The 20,180-nt window shown below is 44.6% G+C and overlaps 2 protein-coding genes across 2 annotated transcripts in view; both read right to left on the bottom strand.

Moving 5' to 3' along the window:
• Nucleotides 1-3,605: 3,605 nt before the first annotated feature.
• On the bottom strand, nucleotides 3,606-5,755 carry LOC135106412 (arrestin homolog). The gene is made up of 3 exons (XM_064015409.1): nucleotides 5,504-5,755; nucleotides 4,766-5,121; nucleotides 3,606-4,544 (listed from the first exon to the last, which is right to left on the bottom strand). The coding sequence occupies exons 1-3, from the start codon at nucleotides 5,544-5,546 to the stop codon at nucleotides 3,795-3,797; spliced, it is 1,149 nt and encodes a 382-aa protein (XP_063871479.1). The 5' UTR covers nucleotides 5,547-5,755; the 3' UTR covers nucleotides 3,606-3,794.
• A 427-nt stretch (nucleotides 5,756-6,182) lies between these two features.
• Nucleotides 6,183-20,180, bottom strand: part of LOC135106411 (filaggrin-like) — a 44,176-nt gene continuing 30,178 nt past the window's right edge. Inside the window, exons 2-6 of the mRNA XM_064015408.1 lie at nucleotides 20,065-20,114; nucleotides 17,922-17,959; nucleotides 17,593-17,641; nucleotides 16,565-16,664; nucleotides 6,183-15,788 (exon numbers count right to left, since the gene is read on the bottom strand). Coding sequence (XP_063871478.1) covers nucleotides 6,557-15,788; nucleotides 16,565-16,664; nucleotides 17,593-17,641; nucleotides 17,922-17,959; nucleotides 20,065-20,101 — 9,456 coding nt within the window. The 5' untranslated portion in view covers nucleotides 20,102-20,114 and the 3' untranslated portion in view covers nucleotides 6,183-6,556. The remainder of the gene's footprint in view (nucleotides 15,789-16,564; nucleotides 16,665-17,592; nucleotides 17,642-17,921; nucleotides 17,960-20,064; nucleotides 20,115-20,180) is intronic.

The raw sequence follows: 20,180 nt of genomic DNA, 5'->3' as shown, positions 1-20,180 counted from the left end.
AGTGTCTGTAATCTTGTTAGTTTTGCAGTAATACCCTCGGTTAATCCTATTAAAGGTTTGCTCATGCGTGGCAGTGTCCTCAGGTAATTTTTGCACGATTCTTTAAATTCTACAGAAATCTTCAAAATTATTATATTCATAAAGCTTACTGGTAGAGAGTATGCTGCTTGTTTCAGCATGAACGTCATGCGAAACGTCACGAAGTCTGCGATGAATTAGCGCGCTTAGATATTCATCATGCATATGTGAGGAGGGATAAAACTCCTTGCTCCACCCTCCTCACTCAGCATTTTATTATTGGCTCAGACACAGTGGCGCAACGAAAACTAAGTTGTGACGTCAGCTGAAAGCAGGAGGATAGGTGTTCATATCTCAGGCTAGTCAGAACTATTTGATACAAATAAAACTAACAGATTATTAAATTAGCTCAGCTTTTTTTTTTCATTAGACATATAACGTAGAAGTAATTGTGTGATACATTTATTTATGATGTTTATGTGAAGATTACAAAAGTGTCCGAAGAAAGGTACAAATTATAAATTTGGGCATTTTACCTTTTACCGATTACAATCGTAAATTACAACATGTATATCCGTAACGATTACAAACATTACAATTTTGGTAAAGTGAATACTTGAAGGATCGCTAGATCAGCCTCACACTCACGCCTTAGGAAACAATGTGACGATTCGAAGAGATGTGTGTGTGTGTGTGTGTGTGTGTGTGTGTGTGTGTGTGTGTGTGTGTGTGTGTGTGTGTGTGTGTGTGTGTGTGTGTGTGTGTGTGCGTGTGTGTATGTGTGTGCGCTTGGTGGATGAGTGTTCTTTTCAATACGTCAAAGCTCCCACACATTCATAATTTTGAAGAAAAGGAAGTCTGTACTAATGTTTTCAGTAAAATGAGTTTTAAGATGACCCTCAGATGGTCGGGATGGTAATGGTGGTAGTGGTAGTGAACGAGGTAGGGAGTGTGAAGAGAGATGAGTGGACAAAGGGCTTCCTTGACACACACACACACACACACACACACAAACACACACACACGGGTTGTAAGCCGAGGGATTGTGACCTCGCTGTCGCGGGGTGTGGCGTGTGAATGGTTTCAGTTCTACTCAAAGATCGGTCCCTTGGAGCTCTAAGCTTTTTCTGTAGGGGAACGGCTGGCTGGGTGACTACGAGTACCGTAGGTGAATTACACACACACACACACACACACACACACACACACACACACACACACACACACACACACACACACACACACACACACACACACACACACACACACACTATGCAGTTGAGTCACGAAGCTATATTTTTACAGATTTTCTTGTGAATGACTAACCACAGTCAGGTCACCACCTCTGTCCCAGCTAACACTCGTGCATTACATTGCTGTAGTACTGTAGAATGAGGGTAGAATAAGAGTGGAGTATCTTATTGACTTTTCAGCGCTTGTTTCATTTTAATTGTAGTGTTTTTTTTTTTTATGTAGGAAGGATACTGGCCAAGGGCAACAAAAATCTAATAAAAAAAATGCCCACTGAAATGCCAGTCCCATAAAAGGGTCAAAGCAGTGGTCAAAAATTGGTGGATAAGTGTCTTGAAACCTCCCTCTTGAAGGAATTCAAGTCGTAGGAAGGTGGAAATACAGAAGCAGGCAAGGAGTTCCAGAGTTTACCAGAGAAAGGGATGAATGATTGAGAATACTGGTTAACTCTTGCGTTAGAAAGGTGGACAGAATAGGGGTGAGAGAAAGAAGAAAGTCTTGTGCAGCGAGGCCGCGGAAGGAGGGGAGGCATGCAGTTAGCAAGATCAGAAGAGCAGTTAGCATGAAAATAGCGGTAGAAGACAGCTAGATATGCAACATTGCGGCGGTGAGAGAGAGGCTGAAGACAGTCAGTTAGAGGAGAGGAGTTGATGAGACGAAAAGCTTTTGATTCCACCCTGTCTAGAAGAGCAGTATGAGTGGAACCCCCCCAGACATGTGAAGCATACTCCATACATGGACGGATAAGGCCCTTGTACAGAATTAGCAACTGGGAGGGTGAGAAAAACTGGCGGAGACGTCTCAGAACACCTAACTTCATAGAAGCTGTTTTAGCTAGAGATGAGATGTGAAGTTTCCAGTTCAGATTATAAGTAAAGGACAGACCGAGGATGTTCAGTGTAGAAGAGGGGGACAGTTGAGTGTCATTGAAGAAGAGGGGATAGTTGTCTGGAAGGTTGTGTCGAGTTGATAGATGGAGGAATTGAATTTTTTGAGGCACTGAACAATACCAAGTTTGCTCTGCCCCAATCAGAAATTTTAGAAAGATCAAAAGTCAGGCGTTCTGTGGCTTCCCTGCGTGATATGTTTACTTCCTGAAGGGTTGGACGTCTATGAAAAGTGCAAAAGTGGAAAAGTGCAGGGTGGTATCATCAGCGTAGGAGTGGATAGGACAAGAAGTTTGGTTTTAGAAGATCATTAATGAATAATAAGAAGAGAGTGGGTGACAGGAAAGAACCCAGAGGAACACCACTGTTAATAGATTTAGGAGAAGAACAGTGACCGTCTACCACAGCAGCAATAGAACGGTCAGAAAGGAAACTTGAGATGAAGTTACAGAGAGAAGGATAAAAAAAGTAGGAGGGTAGTTTGGAAATCAAAGCTTTGTGCCAGACTCTATCAAAGGCTTTTGATATGTCCAAGGCAACAGCAAAAGTTTCACCAAAATCTCTAAAAGAGGATGACCAAGACTCAGTAAGGAAAGCCAGAAGATCACCAGTAGAGCGGCCTTGACGGAACCCATACTGGCGATCAGATAGAAGGTTGTGAAGTGATAGATGTTTAAGAATCTTCCTGTTGAGGATAGATTAAAAAATTTTTGCATAGGACGGTAGTTTGAGGGATTAGAGCGGTCACCCTTTTTAGGAACAGGTTGAATGTAGGTAAACTTCCAGCAAGAAGGAAAGGTAGATGTTGACAGACAGAGCTGAAAGAGTTTGACTAGGCAAGGTGCAAGCACGGAGGCACAGTTTCGGAAAACAATAGGAGGGACCCCATCAGGTCCATAAGCCTTCCGAGGGTTTAGGCCAGCGAGGGCATGGAAAACATCATTGCGAAGAATTTTGATAGGTGGCATGAAGTAGTCAGAGGGTGGAGGAGAGGGAGGAACAAGCCCAGAATCGTCCAAGTTAGAGTTTTTAGCAAAGGTTTGAGCAAAGAGTTCAGCTTTAGAAATAGATGTGATAGCAGTGGTGCCATCTGGTTGAAGTAGAGGAGGGAAAGAAGAAGAAGCAAAGTTATTGGAGATATTTTTGGCTAGATGCCAGAAATCACGAGGGGAGTTAGATCTTGAAAGGTTTTGACATTTTCTGTTAATGAAGGAGTCTTTGGCTAGTTGGAGAACAGACTTGGCTTGGTTCCGGGCAGAAATATAAAGTGCATGATATCAGTACTAATTTCCAACTCTAAAGAGGTCATGTAAGGAGATGAGTGTGTTATTATCTCGATGTTAAGAAAATCATATTGTTAAAGCTATTCTAGGTATCACCAGATTACAACAGTGGTTATCCCTGGGATCTTTTAGCCATGGAGGAAGGCTACAATGAAATAGATATATTAGGGTTTTTCTTTATTAAATTAAACTAAAATTAAATTGAATTAAACAAAACCTCCAGTAACTCAAAATATAAACGAAAACAATAAAAGCCAATCAGTTTTCATGGGACTCAGAAACCAAAAAAAGAACTAAGTCAGAGAACGTAAGAAGGAAGAAAGCGGAGAAAAAAAAAAAAAAACACGTTTAACATTTACTCGTCAGCAACGGATTCGCCACGTCGGAGTCGGGAGAACTCTTCGATGTCCACGTTATCGGTGGACTGCATCTTGCGAAGGGAAGGCTTCTGGGCGTTGGGGTCGGGATGCATCAGCTTGAAGGGAAGATCGGCGGTCAACTCACCGCCAATGGCGCCACAGTTCAGCTTCACACGGAGAGAGTAGGACACAATGATGCCCAAGGCGTCATTGACATTCTTGCCAGCCGCTGCCACGGTAGAGGATGCCAAGTTGGCGTCCTGATCCTTGACCTGGCCATCGAGGGCAATGCCAAAGCGTTTCTGGTTTGTAGAAGCAATGGGGGTAAGGGAGAAGGTCTTGGTGAGGTTAGCGCCAGGGGTGATGGGACATCCCTCACGAGATTCCAGAGAAGACACCACGCGGCTGAAGTGGCTGTTGGTCATGGTGACCTCCACGTGCTGGACTACCTGGGCCTTCATGTTCTTGACTGTCTTCTTGGAGGCGTTGTTGATGTTAAGACGAACCTCCACTTGCTGGCCGTGGAAGTAGAGGTCACGCTCAAGGCTGACCTCAAGGTTCAGCTTGCCGGGAGAGAGAGTGAAGCTCTTGCTCACCAGGGTTTGGGGCTGGCGAGCACTGGGCTCAGTGGGAGCAAACTGAACCTTACGGACAGCGAAGCAGACGGAGTTGCGCCGGTGAGGGCGTTCATCCTTGCGGTCAGACACGTACATCCGAAGATCGTAGATCACACCAAGAGGCTGGGTCTGTTTGAAAGTATGAAAAATTCGTAACTTTTTACCCTATGGCTGTCTGAATGACGACGAAGTGTTACTTCATTATTCTTGTTATGTGTCTCAACTTCCGAAGTTTTTAGTATTTTTGTTTTTAAACATTTCTTTTTATTTATTTGCTTATTTGTTTGTTTATCAATCTATCTATTCATTATCTTTTGCTTATCAAATAAGATAAAAAAGTTAATACTTACGGACATGTCGTCCCCACTATCGATGGTGACGGAGCAAGGAGCGCTCTGAGGCAGATCCACGCTGAAGGCATAGGCGTTGGCGCCCAGCTTCTTGATGAGTCGTTCCTGGACATCAGTGAGCTGTTCCTGGCCATCGTTAGGAGCAACCTGGATGTTGACAAGCTCTATCTCCTTGCTGAAGTGAAGTCCCATCACCTCATCCTCCTCCCGTCCATAGCGGTAGGTGACCGCCACGCGGGCGTACACCCTCCTGCCACGGAGGTAGTCATTGTCGACCACCACCACACCATCCACAGGTGAGGTGTGGCTGACGTGGTCGACGAAGTCCCGCCGACTTAGGTACGCGGTGACCTTACCTGTTGAATGGATGAGGCGAGGGAGGGAGTGAGGACCAGACAACTTTGTGTGTGTGTGTGTGTGTGTGTGTGTGTGTGTGTGTGTGTGTGTGTGTGTGTGTGTGTGTGTGTGTGTGAGGAAATTAATGGTTAGTTGACATTGTGCAAGAACACAATTGGTTATAATAAAGGCGCAAGTTGGTAAAGGGGATACTGTGTTTAGCTCAAAACCGTGAGTACAAGTATTTGAATTCCAGGCTAAGAAGAGACAATACGATCTTATGTCTTTTCGTACTCTTAGCCTCAAAGACCTTGCAGTGGAACCTAATAACCTAAGAATAATGATAATGTATTTGATGATGAGTTTAAATATGAAGGGAAATGCTGAGAGAGTAGAACCTACCATTAGGTGCAGTCTTTTTGAAGACCTTGACGGCGTTAACCATGGGAGTCGGTGAATTGGCTCAGGGAGAGCGAAGCGGGGGCTAGTGTCAGTCTCCGTGTGAAGCTGATGGAGGGAAGAGGGAACGCCCGTCTTTTGTACCCGTTGCAGTGTCTTTGATCTAATTAGGGAAGCTCACCTCCTTCCCCCTACATCCCATAAGCAATGCTATTTTTAGTTTTAAGGCCAGGAGTTCTGTCATTCTCCAAAGGCGAAGACCTGTAATTTTTAATCTCTGATTATGTGTATACCGAGAACTTGGTAGGTTTGTCTAATATTACATTCATTGCTGGCTGGAGTCTTTTTTTTTTTTATTGGACACGACAATACTCTAATTTTTAATCTGACAATTTTTCTTGTGCATACACACACACACACACACACACACACACACACACACACACACACACACACACACACACACACACACACACACACACACACACACACACACACACACACACACACACACACACATACAGAAACACACACACACACACACACACACACACACACACACACACACACACACACACACACACACACACACCCACACACACACACACACACACACACACACACACACACACACACACACACACACACACACTTGTTCTCTGAGGATAAGAAAAAAAAAATGTTTCGTATAAAACCAAACTTTTAATTCACAACACTGATGAAGGAGTGCACATGAAGCAGGCGAGCACGTGGGGCAGCCAGGGCCATCCGCGCACACACTGCAAGGCTCCCGCTGGCCCGCCACGAGGGAGCCCGTCAGGGCACCACTGGGTTAATAATTTATGGACAGACAGAAAGCTTCGGTAACGTCAGACAAGGACTCCGCCGTGAAAGACTGGGTAGCTAGGCAGTGCTCAGCACCACGCCCGGGTTAGGTATCACACATCATTAACACTAATATACACGGTGAGTTCGCGTTAATCATCACAATTACACAACTCAATAATGCTAATACTACTCGGAGGATTGGCAACGTTATAAGGAGTATGAAGTTAGTTATGTTTGCCTTCCAGCATGGGATTTCCATGAAACCCTGCGAGTGTACTGGGTGCGGGGATTATTATCAGGGGATGGGAAAAATATTCGTCCGTAGGAATTCAGTGGCGTTTTGGGTCTAAACTCTTGAGGATTCATGCTGGGAACAACCTGCGCTGAAGGTCTAAATCTTCTACTGGTGGTGGATTCTTGTAGAGACGAATAGCGAGGTCGGAACGCTAATCGAGGCAATGGTGTGACGTAAATCTTGTTTTGGTCTTTGTTGTTCTTAATGTGACGAGTGTTTCGAAGGCTCTCTGTTCCTGTACGAGAATAATGCTTTTCTAAAGGCACCGCCATGAGCTTTGTAGCTTTCCTGTCTCCGCTATTTCCACTAAAGCCTCCTGTAGCTGTGTGGAGTGACGGTGAAACCATGGGGGGTGGTGACATTAATACTGATGATGACAGTACGGCTGGGGAGATAGTGAATGATGATGACGGTGACAGTCTTGCCGGGGCACCAGGATAGACTGGCTGAGCAGCGGAAAGATGCGGAGAAGATGACAATGGCACTGTGAAACTAGTGGATCCTGGAAGTCTGGAGAAACTTGAAATACCTGATGAAGAAGTAAAGAAGTTCGAAGTTTTTGAAGAGGTGGATAAACTAGAATCTCCCGAAGATTGCGGTACGCGTGGCGATCCAGCGTTAGAACTAAGGAAGTGTGAATATCTTGAAGAAGTGAAGCTTGATCCCCCGGAAGGGCTGTGCGATTTTGAGGCTGCTGAGGAAGAACTGAAGAAGTTGGAAGTTCGTGAAGAAGTAGAGGGTCTGGAACCTCCCGTAAAAGAAATTGGTGGGCGTGGCACTCCTGTGGAAGAAGTGAGTAAGTTTGAGATTCCTAATGTAGAACCTGAACCCTCTGTAGACGAGCTGGGTAAGCTTGGTGCTCCTGTTGACAAACTTGAAGCTACTGAAGAAACGGGGAATTTTAGGGTCGCTGAAGAACTAAGGGAGTTAGATGATGTAGATGATGAAGCTGGAAAAGTTGAGGTGGAACCACCTGAAGTCCCTACAGAGGAAGTAGAAATTGGTGAGGAGGACGACGACGACGACGAGGAGGAGGAGGAGGAGGAGGAGGAGGAGGACAAGGAAGCAGCAGTGCTGGTGTGCATGTCTTCCTTTGAAGGAGGTAGGTAACCAAACAGCAGGGCCTGCAGATCAATGGGCGGAGCCACACTCTGTTGCTTTGGAGGACTAAACACTTCCTGTTGTTGTTGTTGTTGTTGTTGTTGTTGTTGTTGTTGTTGTTGTTGTTGTTGTTGTTGTTGTTGTTGTTGTTGTTGCTGTTGCTGTTGCTGAGTGGCAGCTTGCTGAGTAAAGGCAGTAATGCTGGAGCCTGGTAACCCTGGCAACTGCACGCCAATTGTCGACGGATCACGAGTTACAAGCAACACATCCTGAGAGCCTCCATCGCTGTTGTCAGGTGGAAGATACTCCTTCGTTGGGGGCGTGAACTCCAGCGAAATCATAAAATCGCTAGGAGACTTGGTGTCACTTCCGGATGGGAGATTGTTTGTACCATCATCCGCAAGGAATTCTGACCCCTCACTGCTCTGGATAGGACTGGTGTGGGAATAATCCTCCACTCCCTCCCCACTGCTGACTTGGTTGACACTACCGGTCAACATTTGTTCCTGACTGCTGTGTACTTCTCCCTGTGCTACAAGCTGTCCCTGGTTGCTGCGTGTTTGTCCCTCCCCTGCTGAGATATCTTTTACAATGTCAAGTGTTTGTCCATGACTATCTCTTTGTTTCGTTTCTCCCTGACCTGTTACAAAATGTCCCTGGCTCTGAAATGTTTGCTCATTTAGTGCTTGACTTATTACAAGCTGACCCTGGTTGATAGATATTTGTTCTGTTTGTCCCTGACTTGGTACAAGCTGTCCCTGAATGTCAAGTGCTTGATCCTCACTGATGCGTGTTTGTCCCTGACCATCTACGATCTGCCTCAAACTGTTATCTGTTTGTCCTTGTCTACTGTATATCTGTTGCTGTCCTGTTAGGAGCTGCCCCTGACCTCTGTGTGTCTGTTGTTGTCCTGTTAAGAGCTGTCCCTGACCGCTGTGTGTTTGTTCCTGCCCTATTAGAAGCTGCCCCTGACCGCTGTGTGTCTGTTGTTGTCCTGTTAAGAGCTGTCTCTGACCGCTGTGTGTTTGTTCCTGCCCTATTAGGACCTGCCCCTGACCGCTGTGTGTCTGTTCCTGCTCTATTAGGACCTGCCCCTGATCGATGTGTGAGTGTTCCTGCCCTAGTAGAAGCTGCCCCTGACCGTTGTGTATCTGTTCCTGCCCTATTAGGAGCTGCCCCTGACCGTTGTGTGTCTGTTTCTGCTCTATTAGAAGCTGCCCCTGACCGCTGTGTGTCTGTTCCTGCTCTATTAGAAGCTGCCCCTGACCGCTGTGTATCTGTTCCTGCTCTATTAGGAGCTGCCCCTGACCGCTGTGTGTCTGTTCCTGCTCTATTAGGAGCTGCCCCTGTCCCTGACTGTTGTATGTTTGCTCCTGGCCCTGACTGGTAAAAATTTGTCTCTGGCCTGTTAAAAACTGCCCTTGCTGTGTCTGACTATTGATTGTGTGCCCTTGATCTGGTAAATTCTGGTTCTGTTTGTTGCGTGCTTCTCCTTGGTCTTGGTTAGCCATGTTCATATGAGTCTGGGGAGCCAAACCAAGTTTATTTGAGCTCAGAGAATCATAGCTGCCCAGTAATCCAGTGAACTGACTTTGAATGTTTTGATCTTGACCATGTGTGTCCTGAATATTTTTGTCTTGCCCATGAGTGGCCTGATCTCGAATAATCTGACTATGACTTACCTGACCCTGGCTATCATGCTGAGACCGGACCAGAAACCCCTCATCTCCATGTACATTTCCCTCTCCTACCAAGGTGTTACTTGGAGTATGCACAGCAGTGAGACCAACACTGCCAGTAGTAGTGGTAATGGTGTCAAGGGTGCCGCTAACTGTGTCTTGTGCACTGGTGGCAGTGTTATGCAGATGTGTGTTGCTGGTGGTGTCATAAGGGCAGGGAATGGAGCCATGACCTGTGGATACAGTGTCATGATGAGTTGTTGTTAAGGTGTCATGAAGGAGAGTAGCGGTGGTACCGAGGTTGCCAGAGGTAGAGGTGTCGTGGATGGCGACGATGGTGTTGTCGTGAGGTCCAGTGTTGGAAACTACTTGCTGGCTTCCTGCGTCAGGACCAACTATGAGCAGAACGTCATTTTCAGATTGTCTGGCGTCATTAAGAAGACCTTGGCTGTCGCCGCCAATTTCACTCCTCACGTTCATCGGCTTGTTTAAGCTATTTGACTGCACATTGGTTCCAAGGTCGAGAGAAAAGTCGAAGAGTGGTCCTGTCTCAGGAGAAAGAATCGTGGTAGGTACAGGGTACCTGTACCCCTCCCCTTCCTGTCGCTGTGTCTGTTGGCCTTCCCTAACCACAAATTGACTCATATTCTCTTTCCCTGCCAAGTTAGAGTCTGTGTTTACATCTTGAGGTTGATCAGAATGGAAGGAAGACTGAGCTTGATTTGAAAGAGATCCTAGTGTTTCTTGTACTTGGTCAGGTGCCTCACCAGGACTAAACTGGCTACCTTCCACTCCAGTTCCATTCTGCTCATCTGTTACCAATAAATCGTCTTTACCATCTACAATCTTATTTGTCCCATATTCTTGATTTTCAGTTGAACCAGATTCCCTTTCTCCTTGGATAGAGTCGAGTCCTCTTTGCCCTTGATAAGCAGCAGAGTCTGCGTGGCTTTGAACAGAGCCAAATTCTGTTTGCTTTTGATTAGAATCAAATCCTGTTACTCCTTGAGTGGAGTCGTATCCTGCCGTCCTTTGAGCGGAATCAAATCCCACTTGCTCTCGAGTGCCATCGTATCCTGCTTGTCCTTGAATGGAATCAGAATGTCCAATCAGCTGAAGAGAGCCCAGTTCTGTTTGTCCTTTAGTGGAATCAATTCCTGCTTGTCTTTGAGTGACGTCGAATCCTTGTCCTTGAGTGGAGTCGAATCCTTGTCCCTGGGCAACGTCAAATCCTTCTCCTTGGGTGGAATCGAGTTCTTGTCCTTGAGTGGAGTCGAATCCTTGTCCTTGAATGACGTCGAATTCTTGTCCTTGAGTGACGTCGAATTCTTGTCCTTGAGTAGAGTCGAATCCTTGTCCTTGAGGGATGTTGAATCCTTGTCCTTGAGTGGAGTCAGATCCTTGCTCTTGAGTGGAATGGAATTGTTGTCCTTGAATAGAATCAAACTCTTGTCCTTGAGTGTACTTATGTCCTTTTTGTGCTTGAGTGGAGTCGAATACACCTTGTTCTTGAGAAGAGTCGGATACCCCTTGTCCTTGCGTAGAAAAGAATCCTGCTTGTTCTTGACTGGTGTCGAATCCTGCTTGTCCTTGAGTTGAGACGAATCCTGTTTGTTCTTTAATGGTGCTGAATCCTGATTGCTCTTGAGTGGGATCGAGTTCTTGCCCTCTAATGGAACCAAATTCTGAAGTTAACCTGAGTCTTTCATAGTTTGTAGAGTCAACTCCTGCTTGACCTTGGTTTGTGTCGAATGTTTGTTCTTGAGTGGAGTCGAATCGTGCTTGACTAGTGTCGAATTCGGTTTGGGTCTGAGGAGGATCAAATTCTGTTTGCCCTTTAGTTGATTTATATTCATCTTGTTTCTGAGAAAAGTCAGATCCTAGTTGCTCTTCAGTGGTGTCGAATCCCACTTGCTCTTGTGTGGAACTGAATTCTTTTTGCTCTTGTATAGAAGCAAAATCTGTCTGGCCTTGAGTAGAACCAATCACTCCTTGCCCTCGTATAGCAACAAAGTCAACTTGCCCTTTAGTGGAATCAAATCCTGCTTCGTTATACTCAGAGTCGAATCCTTTTCTTTGAGATGAGTCAAATCCTGTTTGTTCTCTAGTGGAGACAAATCCTGTTTGCCCTTCAGTGGAGTGGAGTCCTGTTTGCTCGTGAAGATTTTCAAATACTGCTTGTCCCTGATTGGAATCTAATTCTGTTTGTCTTTGAATGGAGTCGAATTCCGCTTGTCCTTGAATGGAATCAAGTCCTGTTTGTCCTTCAATGGAATCGAGTCCTGTTTGTTCTTGAATGGAATCGATTCCTGTTTGTCCCTGAGTGAAATCGAATCCTGTTTCTCCTTGAGTGGAATCAAGTCTTATTTGTCCTTGAGTAGAGCTGTATTCCTGTTGCTCTTGAGTGGAATCGAATCCTGTTTTTCCTTGAATGGAGTCGAATCCTGTTTGTTCTTGAGTGGAATCGAATACTATTTGGCCTTGGGTGGAATCGAATCCTGTTTGTCCTTGGGTGGAATCAAATCCTGTTTGTCCATGGGTGGAATCGAATCCTGTTTGTCCTTGGGTGGAATCGAATCCTGTTTGTCCATGGGTGGAATCGAATCCTGTTTGTCCATGGGTGGAATCAAATCCTGTTTGCCCTTGAGTGGAATCAATTCCTGTTTGTCCTTGGGTGGAATCGAATCCTGTATGTCCATGGGTGGAATCAAATTCTGTTTTTCCATGAGTGGAATCAAATCCTGTTTGTCCATGGGTGGAATCAAATCCTGTTTGTCCATAGGTGGAATCAAATCCTGTTTGTTCTTGAGTGGAATGGAATTCTGTTTGTCCATGGGTGGAATCGAATCCTGTTTGACCTAGAGTGGAATCGAATCTTGTTTGTCCTTGAGTGGAATCGAATCCTGTTTGTCCTTGAGTGAAATCGAATCCTGTTTGTCCTTGAGTGGAATCGAATCCTGTTTGTCCTTGGGCGGAATCGAATCCTGTTTGTTCTTGAACAGAATCGAATCCTGTTTGTCCTTGAGTAGAGCTATATTCCTGTTGTCCTTGACTAGAATCAAATTCTGCTTGTCCTTGAGTGGAATCAACTTCTGTTTGTCCTTGGATGGAATCGAATCCCATTTCCCTTTGAGTGGAGCTGTATTCCTTTTGCCCTGGAGTGGAATCGATTCCTGCTTGTCCTTGATTGGAGTGTAATCCTATTTGTCCTTGACTGGAATCGAATCCTGGTTGGCCTACTGTAGAATCAAATCCTATTTGTTCTTTAGTGGAATCGAATCCTATTTGTTCTTGAATAGAATCGAACTCTGCTTGTCCTTGAGTTCCTGTTTCTCTTTGAGTAGAATCGAATCCTGTTTGTTCTTGAGTGTAATCGAATCCTGACTGTCCTTGACTAGAATCAAATCCTGTTTGTTCTTGATTGTATCCATATTCTTTTTGCGTTGGAGTGAAATTGAGCTCCGTTTGGCCTTGAATCGAATCAAATCCTTCTTGCACTTGAGTGGAATCGATGTTTGTTTGTATTTGAGTGTTGCCATATTCTTTTTGCCCTTGTGTAGAATCAAATGCTGATTGCCCTTGAGTGGAATCAATCCTGGTTTGTCCTTTAGTAGAATCGAATTCAGCTTGCCGTAGAGTGGAACTAAATCCAAGTCCTTGAGTTGAGTAATTTTTTTGTAGCCCTTGAGTGGAGTCGAATTCTGCTTGCCCTTGAGTGGAGTCGAATCCTGCCTGCACTAGAGTGGTGTCGAGTCCTTCTTGCCCTTGAGTGGTGTCGAATCCTGCTTGCCCTTGAGTGGAATCATATTCTTGTAGTCCTTGAGTGGAATCGAATCCTTCTTGTCCTTGAGTGGAGTCAAATCCTGCTTGCCCCTGAGTGGAGTCAAATCCTGCTTGCACTTGAGTGGAGTCGAATTCTGCTTGGCCTTGAGTGGTATCGAATCCTTCTTGCCCTTGAGTGGTGTCGAATCCTGCTTGCCCTTGAGTGGAGTCGAATCCTGCTTGCCCATGAGTGGAGTCAAATCCTGATTGCCCATGAGTGGAGTCAAATCCTGATTGCCCTTGAGTGGAATCGAATCCTGCTTGCCCTTGAGTGGAGTCGAATCCTGATTGCCCTTGAGTGAAGTCGAATCCCGCTTGCCCTTGAGTGGAGTCGAATCCTCTTTGCCCTTGAGTGGAGTCGAATCCTGCTTGCCCTTGAGTGAAGTCGAATCCTGCCTGCCCTTGGCTGGTGTCGGATCCTGCTTGCTTTTGACTAGAATCGAATCCTGCTTGCCCTTGAGTGGAGTCATATTCTTCTAGACCTTGAGTGGAATCGAATCCTGCTTGCCCTTGAGCGGGGTCGAATCCTGCTTGCTCTTGAGGGGAGTCATATTGTTTTAGCCCTTGAGTGGAGTCAAATCCTGCTTGCCCTTGAGTGGAGTCATATTGTTCTAGCCCTTGAGTGGAGTCGAATCCTGCTTGCCCTTGAGTGGAGTCATATTGTTCTAGCCCTTGAGTGGAGTTGAATCCTGCTTGCCCTTGAATGGAGTCGAATCCTGTTTGCCCTTGAGTGGAGTCGAATCCTGCTTGCCCTTGAGTGGAGTCGAATCCTGTTTGCCCTTGAGTGGAGTCGAATCCTGTTTGCCCTTGAGTGGAGTCGAATCCTGTTTGCCCTTGAGTGGAGTCGAATCCTGTTTGCCCTTGAGTGGAGTCGAATCCTGTTTGCCCTTGAGTGGAGTCGAATCCTGCTTGCCCTTGAGTGGAATCATATTGTTCTAGCCCTTGAGTGGAGTCGAATCCTGCTTGCCCTTGAGTGGAATCATATTGTTCTAGCCCTTGAGTGGAGTCGAATCCTGCTTGCCCTTGAGTGGAGTCGAATCCTGTTTGCCCTTGAGTGGAGTCGAATCCTGCTTGCCCTTGAGTGGAGTCGAATCCTGCTTGCCCTTGAGTGGAGTCGAATCCTGCTTGCCCTTGAGTGGAGTCGAATCCTGCTTGACCTTGTGTTGAATCATATTGTTCTAGCCCTTGAGTGGAGTCGAATCCTGCTTGCCCTTGAGTGGAGTCGAATCCTGCTTGCCCTTGAGTGGAGTCGAATTCTGCTTGCCCTTGAGAGGAGCCGAATCCTACTTGTCCTTGAGTGGAATCATATGTTGTTTGGCTTTGAGTCGAACCATACTTTTGTTGCTTTCGAATGGAATCAAAACCTGACTGTCCTCTTGTGATATCAAGACCTGCTTGCCCTTGACTGGAGTCAAGTCCTTGGGTGGTGTCATATTTTTGTTGCTCTTGAGTTGAATCGAATCCTGGTTGTCTTTGAGGAAAATCGGATCCTACTTGCCCTCGAGTAGAGTCGAATCCTGCCTGCACTTGAGTGAAATCAAGTTCTTGTTGTTCCTGAGGAGAGCCAAATTCTGGCTGCCCTTGCCCGACTTGCTGAGTAGAAGCATATTTTTCTTCCACTTCAGCAAAATCAGGCTGTCTTTGATCAAGGCCAAGGCTTTCATCTTGACTTGAACCAAGAACCAACGGATTTTGACTTGTTTCTGTTTTAGATTGCTCAGAGCTACGACTTTGTCCTGATCCACGTCCTCCAGATATCTGTGTTGTGCTGTAATCCTTTTCATTTTGTCTTAATTCTTGGAATTGACCTTGTTTAGCATCTTGTCCATCATGACTACTTGAATCACCTAAAAGAAGGCTTTCTTCCTTATAGCTATCATTACTTCCTCCTTTCGAGTAATCTTCATTCAGGCTGCGGCTGTCTTCTATACCGGTCCCCTGACCAAATTCCCTTCGCCTCTGGTCTGTTCTTTGTGGGATTTTATCGTCTCCAGGATTAGCACCAATCGCATCTTGCCCTAATGTATTTTTCTGAAAATTGGACAAGTCGAAGTTATTTTGAGGCATCTCTCTAGCAAAGCTAGCTGATGGCGAGACCACTCCACCTTGGGAGTCGTGCGAAGCGCTCTGCTGTTCGCCAGATTCACCTGACTGTTGATTTAAAAATCTTGGTTGTTCTGATGATGGATTTGTAAATCTTCTAGGTGCTGCAGAACCTTCATCAGTCAAACCACCAGACTGTGAACCACGCAAACCAAGCAGTCCAGCCGTCGCGAGTGCTCCCTCAGCAGGTAGTGAAGTGCCTCGCTGGACAGAAGAGGGTGCAGCGGCAGGGAATTCAGCGAAAATCTCTGTATTGGTGTCGTAGAAGGAAACAGCAAGGGAGCAGTCAAAGTCGTACCACCAGACACATACAAAGTATTGCTGGCTGAAGACAGTACCGTTAGGACAGAGGAAAGAGTATTGTCGCAACCGCTGCTCTTGGTAAGCCACACAAATGTGAAACACTTGACATTGGGTTTCCGGGTCGGCGTAGTAACCAGGTGACACCTGGTCCTCGCATCTGCAGGAAAGAACCGTCACTGTATATGAACCTGAAGTAATCATATACCTCTATAGAAGTAGTTTAATGATAAACTCTAGAAAAAAAAAATTCCTTTCTTATTCTTTTATCTTTATGATTTGAATTTCCTTGAAGAGGAGTAACAAGACACTTCAGGAGGAAAGTCACTTTTACAATTCACCTCTATTATGCTAATTTTTCTAGGTATCGGTGATTTAGAAACATGTTTGAAAAGATTTTCTTCTACCTTTAGCCAGTGCCCTTTTTATGTAAGAAATATCATAATCAGTACAAAAGAGAATAACTAAAGAGATACTAAGGATGAAAAGTGTTCCTTACGAAAGAGGATTGAAACCTCTAAATCTAAATTTCTTAGAAAGACGTACGTTAAGAGGGAATCTGATAAAGGTCTTTAGTAAGTTCTATAGGGAATATAACAAGGGTGGCATAAGCAAAATTGTCAGGGTTAGTAATCAGAATAGTACAAGAAATAATGGGGTCAAGCTTGATATATATATATATATATATATATATATATATATATATATATATATATATATATATATATATATATATATATATATATATATATATATATATATATATATACACACACAAGGACGATAGATGGATATAAGTAGTTACGTATGTTTCATACAAAGACTGCCACCAGTCTTGAAAACTATATTCCTCCAGTTTGCACTTGACCGTTTGTCTTGCGAAATGTATTAAGTGACACTATACAAAAGGGATGAAAGAAACGAAGAATCACTAACCTGAAGGAAGTGTCGGGAACCTGGGCGTAAGTTGGGTAGTCGGTGCCAGCGACGCCGACGATCATGTCATTGTCTTCATCCCCGAGGCTGATGATGTCCGCTGTTAAGGGTGAGAAGAGCGTCAGTATCGTCACAGTTGCTACTATTTCTCTTTCCCCCCTTATCTTCATTCCTCACTACTAACATTCTCACCACTCATTCTTTTCATTCACCACACACTCTCCATTCACTACATCGCAATATATTTTTTGCTCATATAAAAACCTCAGTAAACTTTTTTTTTTTTTTTTTTTTCCAAAGTGAGATACTGCTTTTTCTATTTAATTAACAACGACCCAACATCCAAAGAATTTACTCCTTCTTAACGATGCCGTTCTCATATTCTTAGAGGACAAAGTAAAAAGAATACCATCATGCACTCTATGTATCATTGAGCGTCCACAACACCTCCGTCTGTCACTTGAGTTCAGGCGTGTCATCCACTAGTGCGGCTCCTTCAGTCAGTCACTTTAGTCTACAGGTCACGTGCAGATCAAGTGAGGTCAAGGCACGCTGGATTTCATCGAGTAGCGACCTGTAAGAAGTCTGATAACCAAGTTACTTGGACGTCTGTGGCACTGTGATCTTCCTGAAGGATGCCAGTGTGAAGAGCTTTTTGTTAACACTCACGTGAGAGAGCGAAAGGTGTGTCGAGGGGAGAAATGCGAGCATCAGACTTGGCACAGGAGAGTGAATTAATGTCTCGGTGTGTCGGAAGTGCGAAGAGCAGATTTGCAAGTTAATCTATATCACAGAGTCAGTAATCACAATTGTATTAATTTAACTACAAACAAGAACAACGTGAGGTACCTCACGTTCTTCTTCCTGAATTTAGTCCTTATGCTGTCACTTCAGTTTTCATTGATTTACAGCATAAATTATTTTTAAACAGTATCAAGTAGCTGCTATATTCTGTACGTTGTTTGTATGGTTTGTGCAGTGCTGCGGTGCTGGGGTGCTGAGGTGTCCTTTGTAGGGCAGTGACATACCTGCTGTGAGTGTGTTGGAGATGGCCTCCTCCTCTATTTGGGCCACGGCCTGTAGGACAGAAAGGGCCATGTTTGAGAAGATGAAGATTATTCCATAGTTATAAAGAGTTTAGCTTCGAGCACGTGCGAGCGCTTTTTTTTTTTTTTTTTTTTTTGTGTGTGTGTGTGTGTGTGTGTGTGTGTGTGTGGAGAGAGAGAGAGAGAGAGAGAGAGAGAGAGAGAGAGAGAGAGAGAGAGAGAGAGAGAGAGAGAGAGAGGTGGCAAAGAGATAAATAGAGACAAACTCATGAGTGGGGAGTTGTGACCACCGAGAAGAGACTTTTACTTACCGCATAACACATCACCAGCAGCAGTAGCGGCGCCATGGCTGTGGGAGAGATAAACTGCTTTAAAGTACGCACACATCCCAAGGAGTTGTACAGATCTGGCTGTGAGAGATTAATTTGACAAAGAAATATATCTTAGTTTAAATACTGTTGTGTGTACATATTATGAGAAATGGATGAAATATATTCTTCCCTTCTATTTATCTTAGTAATAGAATTTTTTTTTCCCTGCGTTTCATTTTTCTTATCATTCTCATCTTGCCTCTTGATCATAAACCACAAACTCAAGTCTGCCAGCCTCGTCCCTTCTGTCACTAAGGTTGTTACTCACTACAATTGGAATGAGGCCATAGTCTGTGAAATACTCACTGGAACGAGAGAGAAAAAAAAAATACTGAATGTTGCTACACAAAATGGGAAGAATGTAGAGTGAAAAAAAAAAAAGGTGTGAGAGATTGCTGAATCCTGCTCCAAAAAAAAATAAATAATAATAATAATAATAACGGAGTGTAACATGGGGAAGCGAGGACGATAGCACAGACTAAAATTAATCAAATGTAGAGAAAACGTAGATGAAATGAAAGAACAGCCAGTCTTTCTCCTTTTTACTATTTAACATCTCTTACTTTAGATGATAATAAAGCAGCTCATCACAAGCAGCCTCGTAGGAGCCAACAAATCAATTGCTATTATGTGATCCTTTATATTATGATGTTAGAGGTGACGAACGCAGAGACCTAAAAATACAGTAACATCTAAGCAAGAACATAAGGCAACAATTCATCCTCTCTCGGCACCCTCATTGCCTTTCCTGCCGCAATCCGCCCCTCTGCGGTCTTCCATCCGTTCAAAAAAGAGAGGAAAGGAAGAATGGGGTAAAAAAAAATATAATAACAGGCAAGGTATGGTTGGTGAAATACTGACAAGGGAGTTTTTGCGATTCCGTCTGTTAGTCCGTTTTTTTTTCTTTTTTCTTTTTTTTCAATCCCAGGGGTAATATATTAAGTTTTCCACCATGTTACAGCAACCCTTACTATCTTTGTTTTTGCTTTTATTTTTTTCCCCCAGAAGACACAAGTAGTGTACAACGAACTCATTAGGGCCAAAAGGTCTGCTGCTACTGTTTTTTTTTTTTTTTTTTTCATTGCATTTTCTGCGTGTTTGTAGTCATCTATGAACAGAAGGAGAGAGAGAGAGAGAGAGAGAGAGAGAGAGAGAGAGAGAGAGAGAGAGAGAGAGAGAGAGAGAGAGAGAGAGAGAGAGACTGAAGCATCACCAACGAAAGAGAGTGGTAAGGTTAGGAAGGGAGAAGAGCGTGTAATCTAGAGCAGTGGGTCAGACAGAGCAATCCGTCAAGATCTATGCGCCTTCCCTTGAAGCCTTCGACCATCAGCAAGGGAGAGCGCTAACTGAGCAGGACGACACATGCTTCTTATGACGAAGTGGTTACGTTTTTGTTAGTCTGTGTCGTCTGTGTAAATTGCTTTCTTGAATGAGTGATGGCGGTGGTGACGCTGAACGAAGGCTGCTTTTTTGTTATTGTGGCGGAAGAAGAGGAAGGGGAGAAGGAAAAGAGGAGGAGGAGGAAAAGGAGGAGAAGGAGGAGGAGGAGGAGGAGGAGGAGGAGGAGGAGGAGGAGGAGGAGAAAGAGGACGAAAAAATGTGAGAAGGAAGCACAGGAAGAGTATGAGTATGAAGAAGAGTATGCGAAAGCGATAATGGAATAGTGGTAGGAGAAGGAAGAGAAGGAGGAGGAGGAGGAGAAGGAGGAGGAGGAGGAGGAGGAGGAGGAGGAGGAGGAGGAGAAGGAGGACCATTAGGAGAAAGAGTTAAGTTAAGAGAAGGAAGGAGGAAAAGAGGAAAGCTACGCGAAAATCGATGCTTCAGTTTCAGAGTCCGTGCCATGAGTGTTTGCTAAGTAGAGCGCATGAGTTTTTCTCTTTTTTTTCATGATAAACTAACTCTTACATCACAATGACTTGCATGAAAAGATAACACGTGCACTTGGTATTGCTTGATATCACCACAGCAATTGCTATCATCACCAGCCCTGTCACTTTCCCACCATCACCATCTCTACCAGCATTGCTTACCTGTTATCATCTTCACCACTACCACCACCACAACCACCACCGCCAACACTCACCCGTTGCCACGACCCAAGGGGGCCTGGAGGAGGTCATGTGGACTGTGGCTCTGTAAAAGAATAAAAAAAGAAGGTCATTTCACATAAACCATGACAAAAGCACTAGCTTTTTTCAC

Source organism: Scylla paramamosain, chromosome 13, assembly GCF_035594125.1.
Source record: "Scylla paramamosain isolate STU-SP2022 chromosome 13, ASM3559412v1, whole genome shotgun sequence".
Lineage (NCBI taxonomy): Eukaryota > Metazoa > Arthropoda > Malacostraca > Decapoda > Portunidae > Scylla > Scylla paramamosain.
The sequence above is the reverse complement of the archived record's forward strand: the minus strand, read 5'-3'. Positions and strand labels throughout refer to the sequence as shown.